We start from the raw sequence: 13,270 nt of genomic DNA on the forward strand, positions 1-13,270 counted from the left end.
TCCTCTTTCACTTTTACCGTAATCCACAATCAAGTTTGGTTTAGTGATGAAGGCTCCGGGTTGAGGCGAGGAGAGGCCAGGCACCCTAACCCTTGACATGAGTGACGTCAAGTTGGCCACCTTTAAGCCAGTCACATGATCTTTAACCCTCCTCCCAGTCACATGATCGTCAAGCCACTCCCACCTGGTCACGTGGCCAGTAAGCCACTCCCACAAAATAAGCCACACCCACAGTGCGGTAGTAAAAAATTTTGCAACCGTTCACTGATCAGGATATAATCAAATTTTCTCAATAAAGCAAAAGGGGCTTAGAGAACTATTTAACTCTAGATGTTTCCTGGTTCTTGGTTACTGCCACTATGGGTGAAAGATATCGCTGGATTGGGAAGAGTCGGGAGATGAAGACCGAAAATAAAAAACATCTATGGAGACCACAATTATCTATGTGAGGAGATGCCACCCCCCATGGTTTTCACAATCTGAAGTTAGTTGGGGGAAAGATCAAAAGCAACGTGAGAAAATATTATTTTACTGAAAGAGTAGTAGATCCTTGGAACAAACTTCCAGCAGACGTGGTTGGTAAATCCACAGGAACTGAATTTAAACATGCCTGGGATAAACATATATCCATTGTAAGATAAAATACAGGAAATAGTATAAGGGCAGACTAGATGGACCATGAGGTCTTTTTCTGCCGTCAGTCTTCTATGTTTCTATGTTTTGGTCCCTTACTTCTGGAGACAGGAACAAGATTTTGGAGATTATTTTGGGAACAACATGGACCTTAACGCAGAAGAAGGAACTGCAGATACCCTTTAGAATATGATGTGAGCATTACAGGGAACCATATTTTAATCGCTTATCGTGAATACAGGTAGTTAAAAGTTCATTTAAAGTCCCTTCAAAACCACAATAAAAAAGTGACTTCCGACTGTTTTTGACACGACCATTGTTACATTCTCATGTTCACGTGATCCAAATCCAGACGCCTGGCAAACTGACTCACATTTTACGATGATTTGCGGGGTCGTGTGAATTCCATTTTTGTGGCGAGCAAGGTCAATGGAGAAGCCCAGATTGCACCGAACGACCGTGTTACCCACTGCAACGATTCGCTTTACAACTGTGGCAGGAACGGTCGTAAAACAGAGCAAAGGTTCCCTAAAATATAAGAATTAAGCATAGATATGGACACTGGGTGTGGGAGGGAAATAGGTTTAAGAGATGCACCGATAATTAAAGGATTAGGGCAGTGATGGAGAAGTTTTTTTCCCTCGGCTGCCGAAAGAGCGTGGGCGTACACTATTGCGAGTGCCCGCACCCATAATTCAATGCCTGGGGAGAGCAAAAACAGCTTCCCCCGCTCCTCGGAGGCCCTCTGGAGGCCGGAAACGACCTGCTTCCCAAATTCTGGTGGGCCCAGAAGGCTCATGTTCCACCCTCCCCCAGGTTGCAAAGGCTTTCCTGGAGCCAGGAGAGGGTGAAACACCTCCCCCATCCTCCTGGAGGCTCTCTGGAAGCCAAAAACGCCCTCCCAGAGCCTTTGTGTGAGCCAAAAATCAGCTGGCCGGCACACACATCCACGTTGGAGCTGAGCTAGGGCAACGGCTCGCGTGCCAGCAGATATGGCTCCGCGTGCTACCTATGGCACCCATACCATAGGTTCGCCATTACTGGATTAGGGCCATGAGTTACCTGTCTGTTAACTATCGGATGTATTGTGAATAGATACATTCAGGGAATGGCTAAGAAGGAGGAAAGGAAGTAGAGAAGGAAGGAAAGAAGGGGAGAGGAGGGACGTAGGAAGTGATGGGCTCCTACGGGTATGGTCAGGTACACAGAACCGGTAGAAAAATTTAATTTATTTTTATTTTTTTCCCCTTATGGGCTCTGGGTATGTTTTTCCTATCACAGTAAATGAGGTTGGATGTGTATAATGTTAGAAAAGCTGTGTGTTTGTGTGTGTACATACACATACAGTTTATATAGTAGATAATGTATATTTTTCTGTACCTAGGTGTAATATGTATGTACACATATGGCATATATACATAGAATTAAATAGTATAATTTGGATGTTCAGTAATAGTAAATAGATAAGAGAAATTGTATCTCTTTGAGGGAAGGAGAGGCCAGGAAACCAAACCCTTGACCTGAGTGACGTCAAGTTGGCCACCTTTAAGCCAGTCACATGACCTTTAAGCCACCCCAGTCACATGATAGTCAAGCCACTCCTACCTGGTCACATGGCCGGCAAGCCACACCCACAAAATAAGGCACGCCCACAATGGTAGTAAAAAAAAATTGCAGCCCTTCACTGGAAGTAGGGAAGTGAGAGAGAAGAAGAAAGGAGGTAAATGGAAAAGAGGGAGATAGAGCAAGGGGAGTGATTGGATATAAGGGGGGAAACAGGCGGGGAATTAATTTGCAAAAGGTGCAAATTAAGATATGTAGTATTAAACAAAAATGCATAACTGTATTTTGTTAAGAATTAAGGTATATGCATGGATGTATTGTGGAGAAAAATAATAAAAAACTTTATTTTTTAAAAAAAACCTTACTCTCTTAGCAACAAGAAGTTTTGTTTGCTTGTAATTTTGCAGTTTTACGTCAAGGAGTACCTGTCCTCCAATCTTGACGGAACTTTTCAAGCAAGAAGGGAACGATAGCTCCCTCCGTGGCCCAGACATCAACATCTCTAAGTATTCTGCGTTCCCTTTTCAGCCGACTGCCCTTAGCTTGTGTCAACAACCCAAAACTACAGAAGGTGCATCTTGCCTGCAGGGCTGACCACGAAAGAGGACGGCGGTGAAGTGAGTTAGATCAAAGTTCTACACGGGTGAGTTTATCTAGGTCAAAGTTCAGCAACGAAGCTTTTCAGAGAGGTTGAGGCAAAGCACAGATATGTCGACGCTGGTGACCCTCCTGTTTCTCTTGCCTACATTAAGTAAGTTCAGTCAGAACTGAAGAAGCTTCAAAGAGGGAAAGCGAAATGTCTTCAAAGGGAGAAAAAAAACCCCCAAGGAAGTCCAGTTGACTTTTGGAAAAAAAGCACCATGATGTAGATGACTTGAGATTCTTCATCGCAGACGTTAAGGGCGCAATCTCTTGGTGGAAAGGCACAGAGATCCCTACACCGAGGTTGTATACTCAGGTTAACCTGTCCAGCTCATCGGTGGTGTGGGATTTTGGGTTCTAAGCCAAGCCTTCCAACAAGGGAGCTTTCAAGAAAAAAAATGAGATTTTTCTGGAGGGAAGGATTTAGCGTAGGCTCAAAAGCTCATCTCCAGCATCCAAGAACTGGCAAAAATTCCGAATTCCAGGTTAAGAGAGACAAGAGGCCAATCGACTACGCTCCGTTCAAGTTGTCACCTCTTGTCGTGGGAATGCTTGAATTGGGGATGCTTCATAAATATTGGGGGGGGAAAGGAGTTTTTTAATCGTCTTCTCCGAGGAAGCCAAGGTGCAGGTGTGAAAGATAACAAGGAATACAGATCCGTAGCTGGCAAAGAAGACATATCTTGGGGGGGCCATGTTAGTTTTCAGACCATGCCTTTCACTCTCTTCCTTCATGTCCATTGATTGATTGATAGCTCCATGGGGGAGGCTGCAGGTCACACAGGAGCAACGTAATTCCCAGGGAAAGTGCCAAACTTCTGCGTCCTTCTAGAGACCCCTAAAGAAGAGGAGGGGAAAAGCAGAAGAGACCCGTGAGCAAAGAGATTCAAGGTTCAGAGGGGTTTTTTCTTGGAAGATTCAATAACAACAACAATAACAACAACAACAAACTCGGAAAGATGGAAGGCTGAGTCGACTTTGAGCCGGTGAGAATCGAACTGCCGAACTGCAGCTAGTAGTCCACTGAAGTAGCCTGCAGTACTGCATTCTAACCACCGCACCACCATGGCTAATTTAAATCAGGGTATCAGCTTCCAGAATAGCCAGCTGGGGAATTCTGGGAGTTGAAGTCCACACATTTGAAAGCTTGAGAAACAGTAAGTTAGATCCGAAAACCCTCTCAATCATTTTAGACACTCTTTCCATTTATTTATTTGTTTGTTTGTTTGTTTGTTCGTTCGTTCATTGCCCCCACAATCCGGGTCCTCATTTTACCCACCTCGGAAGGATGGAAGGCTGAGTCAACCTTGAGCCGGTGATGAGATTTGAACCGCTGACCTTCAGATCTACAAGTCAGCTTCAGTGGCCTGCAGTACAGCACTCTACCTGCTGCGCCACCCCGGCTCATTTGCCGTTTAAAGCAGCGTAGCAATGCCCCGGCAACTTAATAATAATAACAACAACAACAGAGTTGGAAGGGACCTTGGAGGTCTTCTAGTCCAACTCCCTGCTTAGGCAGGAAACCCTACACTACTTCAGACAGATGGTTATCCAACATCATCTTAAAAACTTCCAGTGTTGGGGCATTCACAACTTCTGGAGGCAAGCTGTTCCACTGATTAATTGTTCTGACTGTCAGGAAATTTCTCCTTAGTGCTAAGTTGCTTCTCTCCTTGTTTAGTTTCCACCCATTGCTTCTTGTTCTACCCTCAGGTGCTTTGGGGAATAGGTTGACTCCCTCTTCTTTGTGGCAGCCCCTGAGATATTGGAAGGCTGCTATCATGTCTCCCCTGGTCCTTCTTTTCATGAAACTAGCCATGCACAGTTCCTGCAACTGTTCTTCATATGTTTTAGCCTCCAAGTCCCCTAATCATCTTTGTTGCTCTTCTCTGCACTTTTTCTAGAGTCTCAACATCCTTTTTACATCATGGCGACCAAAACTGAATGCAGAATTGCCCGCCCCACTATTATGTTTTCTCATATATGTTGTGAGCTGCCCCGAGTCCTCGGAGAGGGGCAGCATACATATCCAATTAATAAAAAAAATAAAAAATAAATGGCTCTGCATGCTACCTGTGGCACGCATGCCATAGGTTCACTATCACAGGTATAAGGTATCCTCCTTGAGGGGGTTGGACTAGAAGACCTCCAAGGTCCCTTCCAACTTTTTCTTTTAAATAAGGCAGTGACGCCTCACTCGAAGCTCCAGGAGATGGGTAGACCTCAAAATCCTTGGACTCAGAATTATTACGGTGAAGGGTTTTCTTCTTCTTTATATATTTATATATTTATATATATATTTATTTATTTATTTATTAGATTTGTATGCCGCCCCTCTCCGTAGACTCGGGGCGGCTAACAACAGTAAAAAGACAATATGAACAAATCTAATATTAAAAGTAATGTAAAAAAACCCAATTTAAGAAACCAATCATACATACAGACATACCATGCATACATTTTATAAGCCTAGGGGGAAGGGAGTATCTCAGTTCCCCCATGCCTGACGACAGAGGTGGGTTTTAAGGAGCTTACGAAAGTCAAGGAGGGTGGGGGCAACTCTGATATCTGGGGGGAGTTGGTTCCAGAGGGTCAGGGCCGCCACAGAGAAGGCTCTTCTCCTGGGTCCCGCCAAACAACATTGTTTATACTTTGACTATAAATTAAATGATGTGATTGGAAGTTGATAATGTCATGAATGTGTAATAATGTAAATTTTAACTGATTGATGTCTAATGAACTATTATGGCTTGGCCTTACACTTTCTGGTAATGCTATCATTATGAGGATATTCCGTAAGATCTAGCAGATATCTAGTAGGTAGCTTTTTAAAAATTATTTTAAATTGTTTTGTTAATTGGACTCAGAAGTATTTTATAGATTGTATTTTTTATTGAACTGTTGTAAGCCACCCCGAGTCCATGGAGAAGGGAGGCATATAAATCCAATAAATAAATAATAATAATAAATAAATAAATATGATGGAATGATATAAGTAATATTGTTTTTTCTTCTTTATGTTAATGGTTTTTTTTCTTTTTAGGTTAAAAAGGGCAATTAAGCTAGAAATAAGGATTCAGAGATGTATATGAATAAGTAAGGATATAGGAACATTGAATTTAGCATTGTTAGAGGTCCCTTTGGCCCCAATGTATTGATGAGTAAAAATACTTGATTTAATGTATTATCCAATGGCGTTGTAAATATGAACAAGGATGTTGGAAAATTCTATATTTGGGGTTTTTTTCAGGTGATAAAAGAAAGGAGGCAGCCCTTGTGGAAGGATAAATATCAAAAGCAGATGGATAATTAATGAAGATGGAAGGTATATGATACTGAACATGTTTTTTGAGTGGAGAAAAATAAAAAAGATTAACCTGGGAAAAAAAAAGACTTGGATACAGCCGGTAGAGTGCTGTACTGCAGGCCACTAAAGCTGACTGTAGATCTGTAGGTCAGCAGTTCAAATCTCATCGCCGGCTCAAGGTTGACTCAGCCTTCCGTCCTTGCGAGGTGGGTCAAATGAGGACCTGGATTGTGGGGGCAATAGGCTGGTTCTGCTAAAAAGTGCTATTGCTAACATGTTGTAAGCCGCCCTGAGTTTAAGGAGAAGGGTGGCATAAAAATTGAATGAATGAATGAATGAATGAGTGAGTGAGTGAGTGAGTGAGTAAATAAGTAAGTAAATAAGTAAGTAAGTAAGTAAGTAAGTAAGTAAGTAAGTAAGTAAGTAAGTAAGTAAGTAAATAAAATAAAAAAAATTAAAATAAAATAAAATAAAATAAATAAAATAAAATAAAATAAAATAAAATAAAATAAAATAAATAAAATAAATAAAATAAATAAAATAAATAAAATAAAATAATAAAATAAAATAATAAAATAAAATAATAAAATAAAATAAATAAAATAAATAAAATAAATAAAATAAATAAAATAAATAAAATAAATAAAATAAATAAAATAAATAAAATAAATAAAATAAATAAAATAAATAAAATAAATAAAATAAATAAAATAAATAAAATAAATAAAATAAATAAAATAAATAAAATAAATAAAATAAATAAAATAAATAAAATAAATAAAATTAAATAAATAAAATAAAATAAATAAAATAAATAAAATAAATAATAAAATAAATAAAATAAAATAAACAAATAAATAAAATAAATAAAATAAATAAAATAAATAAAATAAATAAAATAAATAAAATAAATAAAATAATAAAATAAATAAAATAATAAAATAAATTAAAATAAATAGAAGCCCTCAGATATTCCTAAAGTCTTACTATGAATAAAACACATCACAGGAGGAGAACGCTATGCAGTTTAATCAAACTGGAATGTAAACCAAATGTAAATTTTATGCCAGTCCTGCCCACTCCTTTGGGAGGGCACCCTCTGACTCCAAAGGCAACTCAAGGTGTGGAAGAAATTGCAAGCTACTAACACCCGCCACCGCCCTGCTTTGAAGTTCCCGTCTGCCCAAATCTAGACCTACCCACAAACCAGCCATCATCACATTGCTGCATAACATCCACTCGGTCCCCTTCTTGAAGCTCCAATTCATCTTCATTCTGAGGTCGGTACTGGTACAGAGCCTGGTAGCTGCAACACACAAGCTTCTCATTTATTTAACAGCATACAAGTAATCCTTAAGTTACAACAGGTTGCTCAGTGACCATTCAAATCTACAACAGAAAGCCCCTTCTCTCAAGGTACAGTGATACTCAACTGCTTTCAATTTTCAAACTCAGTGTGAAAATTTTGTCCTGATGCTCATCATTTCTTTAGTACAGCGGTACCTCTACTTACAAACTTAATTCGTTCTGTGACTAGGTTCCTAAGTAGAAAAATTTGTAAGAAGAAGCAATTTTCCCCATAGGAATCAATGTAAACCACAGGGAGGGCGGAGGCCCCGTTTCCTCCTAGCAGGTTCCTAGAGAGGCCCCACAGAGGCTTCTCCCCTCCTTTTCCGGCCTTGTTTCTTCCCAGGAGATTCCTAGAGAGGCCCCACAGAGGCTTCTCCCTGCCTTTTCTGGCTCTGTTTCCTCCCAGGAGATTCCTAGAGAGGCCCCACGGAGGCTTCTCCCTGCCTTTTCTGGATCTGTTTCCTCCCAAGAGATTCCTAGAGAGGCCCCACGGAGGCTTCTCCCCGCCTTTTCCGGGTACAGTTTTGGAGGCTCGGGTTTGTAAGTGAAAAATGGTTCTTGAGAAGAGGCAAAAAAATCTTGAATACCCGTTTCTTATCTAGAAAAGTTCGTAAGTAGAGGTGTTCTTAGGTAGAGGTACAACTGTACTTGACCCACAAGCTAGAACTTAAGGCGCCATGCATAAACGCACCAGGGTGCCTACTATCCCTGTCCTATTGTACCCATTTGCATATATGTGTTTATGGCTATGTTTTGCTTCTTTATTTATTTATATTTAATTAATTAATTAGATTTGTATGCCGCCCTTCTCCGAGGACTCGGGGCAGCTCACAGCATATAACAATACAGTACAACGGCAAATCTAATTCAATTTAAAATTACAGCCTAAAAATCCAATATTTAAAAACAATCATACCAGTTCAATCATACGACATATATCTCATTTCACTGGCCAGGGGGCTGAGACCTAATCGCCCCAAGCCTGGCAACCTAGGTGAGTCTTAAGACTCTTACAGAAGGCAAGGAGGGCAGGGGCAGTGCGATTCTCCATGGGGAGCTGATTCCAGAGGGCCGGCCCCCCCACAGAGAAGGCTCTTCCCCTTGGCCCTGCCAAGCGACATTAACTGGCTGACGGGACCTGGAGAAGGCCGACTCTGTGGGAGTCATGAACTTTGTACGATGTATGTAATACTGGAAGGTATATATACATGTTGAACCTGTATTTGTGAAGGTGGAGAAAAATTTTAAAAACTTTTTCTGGGTGGGGGGGAGAAAAACCTGAGCTGTCCTAAGCTTTTCAAAGCAGGCAATGCTTGGCATCAATGAAGTAGCCGGCGGCTTCGATTCCCCTAGGCGCTGAGCAGGCCCCCTCTGAAAAAGGTCCCTTGTTTTGAACAATCCAGACACTGTCCCAACCTGGCACTCTGGGGGAGGGGGTGTCTACAGCACCCCTCCTTCCTTCCTCCCCTCTCTGTGGGTCACTTCACACAGAGATGGTGGGACTGGCTGGCTGCCAGCAGGAGCCTAGATCTCTCTTCCCTGCCGCGGTGAATTTGCCCGACTTACGGAGTCCACTGGATGCCGGAGGGAGAGTCTCGAGAGGTGTGGGGAGGGCTCTGCAGCTTTAAAGTTGTGGGGAAGGCCGTCTGGAGGGCGGAATTCTGCAGAGAGCAAGAAAAAGGAAGTGGGTTTTTAAAAATTGAACTGCACTGAGATGAACAGAATGATCATGAAACTCAAAGATAGAGAAGAATCTGAATATTATAAGTTTTATAATTGAATAGAAAATGAATATATACTGCTCAAAAAAATAAAGGGAACACTAGAATGGGAAGGAACCATCTAGTCCAATCCCCTGTTCAAGCAAGAGATCCTATACTGTTCAAAAAAATAAAGGGCACACTCAAAGAACACATCGAGTTTGCGGAGACGGGCGGCATATAAATCCAATAAATCTAATCTAAATCTAATCTAATCCTAGACCTGAATGAATGAAATATTCTCATTGAATTCTTTGTTCTGTACAAAGTTGAATGTGCTGACAACATGTGAAATATTGGTGAAAACTGCCGAAATCCTGCTCCTGTAAGCGCCCTCATGGAAGATTTCAGTTGCTGAGCATGTGCAGAAGCTAAATCTTGCGCCGACAAGTGCGTGCATGTCCAATGGACGCCTGCACGCCCATTACGATCTCAAATGGTGCACCAGGAGTGCCGAAGACAATCAGCCCATCACTGGGTCTCTTACACCAGTGATGGTGAACCTGTGGCACGGTTGCCACAGATGGCACGCGGAGCCATATCCACTGGCACATAAGTCGTTGCCCTAGCCCATCTGATTTTTGGTTCGCACAGAGGCTCTGGGAAGGCGTTCTTGGCTTCCAAAGAGCCTCCTGGGGGATGGGGGAGAGCGTTTTTACCCTCCCCTTGCTCCACGGAAGCCTTTGGAGCCTGGGGAGGGCTTTGGAGCCTGGGGAGGGCCCACCAGAAGTTGTGAAACAGGCCGTTTCTGGCTTCCAGAGAGCCTCTGGGGGCCAGGAGAAGTTGTTTTCGCCCTTCCCAGGCATTGAATTATGGGTGTGGACACTCACACATGCACAATAGTGCACGCCCACACTCTTTCAGCATATGGGGGGGAAAAGGTTCACCATCACGGGCCATGCTCACCCTGGCCCCCTGAAGTCGAACACAACCCTGATGTGGCCCCCAATTGAACCAAATTTGACACCCCTGCATTAAAGGGCTGTCCTATGGCATTTATGTATACAGTATTTTATTATTATTGTTTCACAAAATAAGTTTTATTTATACACATATATAGATAACACACAAAACAAACGACATTTAAAAACTTCGGTGTAGCAAATCTGTGTTACATTGCTCACAACCTATTACACAGCTATTTTTGCATCTTATTGTAGACAAGTCATATACAGTGGTACCTCTACTTAAGAACTTAGTTCGTTCCACGACCAGGTTCTTAAATAGAAACGTTCTTAAGTAGAAGCAATTTTTCCCATAGGAATCAATGTAAAGGCATTGAATTATGGGTGTGGGCACTTGCGCATGTGCGATAGCGGGCACGCATTATTATTATTATTATTATTATTATTATTATTATTATTATTATTATTATTATTATTATTTAGATTTGTATGCTGCCCCTCTCGGCTCACAACACATGTTCTTTCGGCAGCTGAGGAAAAAAGGTTTGCCCTCACTGTCTTACACCCTACTTCAGATCGTGCAGAATGCAGCTGCGAGAGCAATCATGGGCTTTCCCTAAATATGCCCATGTAACACCAACACTCCGCAGTCTGCATTGGTTGCCGAACAGTTTCCGGTCACAATTCAAAGTGTTGGTCATTACCTATAAAGCCCTTCATGGCACCGGACCAGGGTATTTACGAGACCGCCTTCTGCTGCATGAATCCCAGCGACCGGTTAGGTCCCATAGAGTGGGCCTTCTCCGGGTCCCGTCAACAAAACAATGTCGTTTGGCGGGGCCAGGGGAAAAGCCTTCTCTGTGGTGGCCCTGACTCTCTGGAACCAACTCCCCCTGGAGATTAGAATTGCCCCCACCCTCCTTGCCTTTCGTAAGCTCCTCTGCCGTCAGGCATGGGGGAACTGAGATATTCTTTCCCCCCAGGCCTTTACAATTTATGCATGGTATGTTTGTTTGTAGGGATGTTTGGTTTTTACAATAAGGGTTTTTAGTTGTTTTAGTATTGGATTTATATGATGTTTTTTATTACTGTTGTTAGCCGCCCCGAGTCTACGGAGAGGGGCGGCATACAAATCCAATAAATAATAATAATAATAATAATAATAATAATAATAATAATAATAATAATAATGTGTGGGGTGGGGGGAAACAGCTCCTCACCTGTGGCAGATTGGAAGTCCGTGCTTGGGAAGTCAATACGGGAGGGAGCGGCCGTGGCGAGTCCTTCATCTGGAGAGACGCGAGAGGCTGGGGGCTCCCACTGGACATTTTCCCTGGGCTTTGGTTCTGGGGGCTGAACGAGCCGACTCTGGGTGCCTCCTGGATTCTGTGTGTCGTGGTCTCGGGGCTTTCAAATTTCGGAGAGACGGGGAATGTGAATCCAGAGGGGGCAAAGGAGGAGGAGATGGAGGAGATCAGGTCTGGACCCGGAGCACTTGAAGGGGAAGTCTCAGGCTGCCACCTACTGCCCAGGCCGGGTGTATGTGCCTGCGGGGACGAGCTGGCATGGGTTGGGAGGCCCGGGGAGGAAGGATATTCCTCCGAATTCTTCACCCTCGGCTCTTTCACCACCTGGACGTAGTTGGCTGGGAAAATCCCCTGGCGGTTTGTGCCGGAGATGCGACCTTCATACCAGTTCTCGTCTACCCGACGGACAAGGCAGATACGTTCACCCTGCAACAGAGACAAAGAGAGAGAGAGAGAAAAGTTGGCACACCGTGTGGGTGTAGGTAAGTAGATTCCCCGAGGCTGAAATACACACCCAACCAGAGATTGTCTGTCCTCCTCAACAACCACTTTGAAGCTAAAGGCCACCCAGGCACAATAGGTCCATCTTGATATTTATTTGTTTGCGTGTGGGCGGGCGCGTATGTGTATTTTTACGGCCTCCTATATTAGCAGTGGGATATGGAGTGTAAGATGGGAACCACCTCTTACAGCAAGAACTCTGGGTGGTGTACAACATTAAAGCAACGACTCCTTAATCCACACCTCAACATTCTGAATCTATCTAGATGGACCATGAGGTCTTTTTCTGCCGTCAGACTTCTATGTTTCTATGTTTCTATCTGAAAGATCTCTGAATCAGGCCACCTGTTACCTTATCGTACCTGTCAATACGGCCCCTTGTCTGTGTAACAGCAGTCTATCTATCTATCTATCTATCTATCTATCTATCTATCTATCTATCTATCTATCTATATATATATATATATATATATATATATATATTAGATTTGTATGCCGCCCCTCTCTGTAGACTCGGGGCGGCTCACAGCATACAATGAAACAATTCATAACAAATCTAATAAATTTAAAAAACGTTTTAAAAACCCCATTATTAAAACAGACATACACACAAACATACCATACATAAATTGTATAGGCCCGGGGTGTATGTGTGTGTGCCTCAATTCCCCCATGCCTGACGGCAGAGGTGGGTTTTAAGGAGTTGATTGACTTTTTCACCACGTTTTCTTTCGCCGTGGTGGCGCAGTGGTTAGAGGGCAGTACTGCAGGCTACTTCTGCTGACTGCCGTCTGCCTGCAATTGAGCAGTTCCAATCTCGCGAGGCTCAAGGTTGACTCAGCCTTCCATCCTTCCAAGGTGGGTAAAATGAGGACCCAGATTGCTTGAGGCAATTAGCTGACTCTGTAAACTGCTTAGAGAGGGCTGTAAAAGCACTGTAAAGTATGTATATAACTCTAAGTACTATTGTTATTGTCCTTCCTTCCTTCCTTCTTTCCTTCCTTCCTTCCTCCCTTCTTTCCTTCCTTCCTCCCTTCTTTCCTTCCTTCCTTCTCCTCCCTCCCTCCCTCCCTTCCTCCCTTCTTTCCTTCCTTCCTTCCTCCCTTCTTTCCTTCCTTCTTTCCTTCCTTCCTTCCTTCCTTCCTTCCATCTGCTAGCCGTTCTATCCTGACTGGCTCAAGGTTGACTCAGCCTTCCATCCTTGTGAGGTGGGCAAAATAAGGACCCAGTTTATTGGGGTGGGGAGGATGCTGACACTGTAAACCACTTAGATAGGGCTGTAAAGTACCATAAAGCAGTATA

At 42.8% G+C, this 13,270-nt stretch overlaps 1 protein-coding gene across 5 annotated transcripts in view; it reads right to left on the minus strand.

Annotated features, from left to right (window-relative positions):
• Window positions 1-821: 821 nt before the first annotated feature.
• Window positions 822-13,270, minus strand: part of SORBS3 (sorbin and SH3 domain containing 3) — an 86,496-nt gene continuing 74,047 nt past the window's right edge. For all 5 annotated transcript variants that reach the window (XM_070765385.1, XM_070765387.1, XM_070765384.1 and 2 more), the window contains 4 exons: window positions 11,381-11,893; window positions 9,062-9,156; window positions 7,345-7,451; window positions 822-3,676 (listed from right to left, as the gene is read on the minus strand). In XM_070765385.1, the coding sequence (XP_070621486.1) occupies window positions 3,615-3,676; window positions 7,345-7,451; window positions 9,062-9,156; window positions 11,381-11,893 (777 nt within the window). In that variant the 3' untranslated portion in view covers window positions 822-3,614. The remainder of the gene's footprint in view (window positions 3,677-7,344; window positions 7,452-9,061; window positions 9,157-11,380; window positions 11,894-13,270) is intronic.

This window comes from Erythrolamprus reginae, chromosome 12 (assembly GCF_031021105.1).
Source record: "Erythrolamprus reginae isolate rEryReg1 chromosome 12, rEryReg1.hap1, whole genome shotgun sequence".
In the NCBI taxonomy this organism is placed as follows: Eukaryota; Metazoa; Chordata; class Lepidosauria; order Squamata; family Dipsadidae; genus Erythrolamprus; species Erythrolamprus reginae.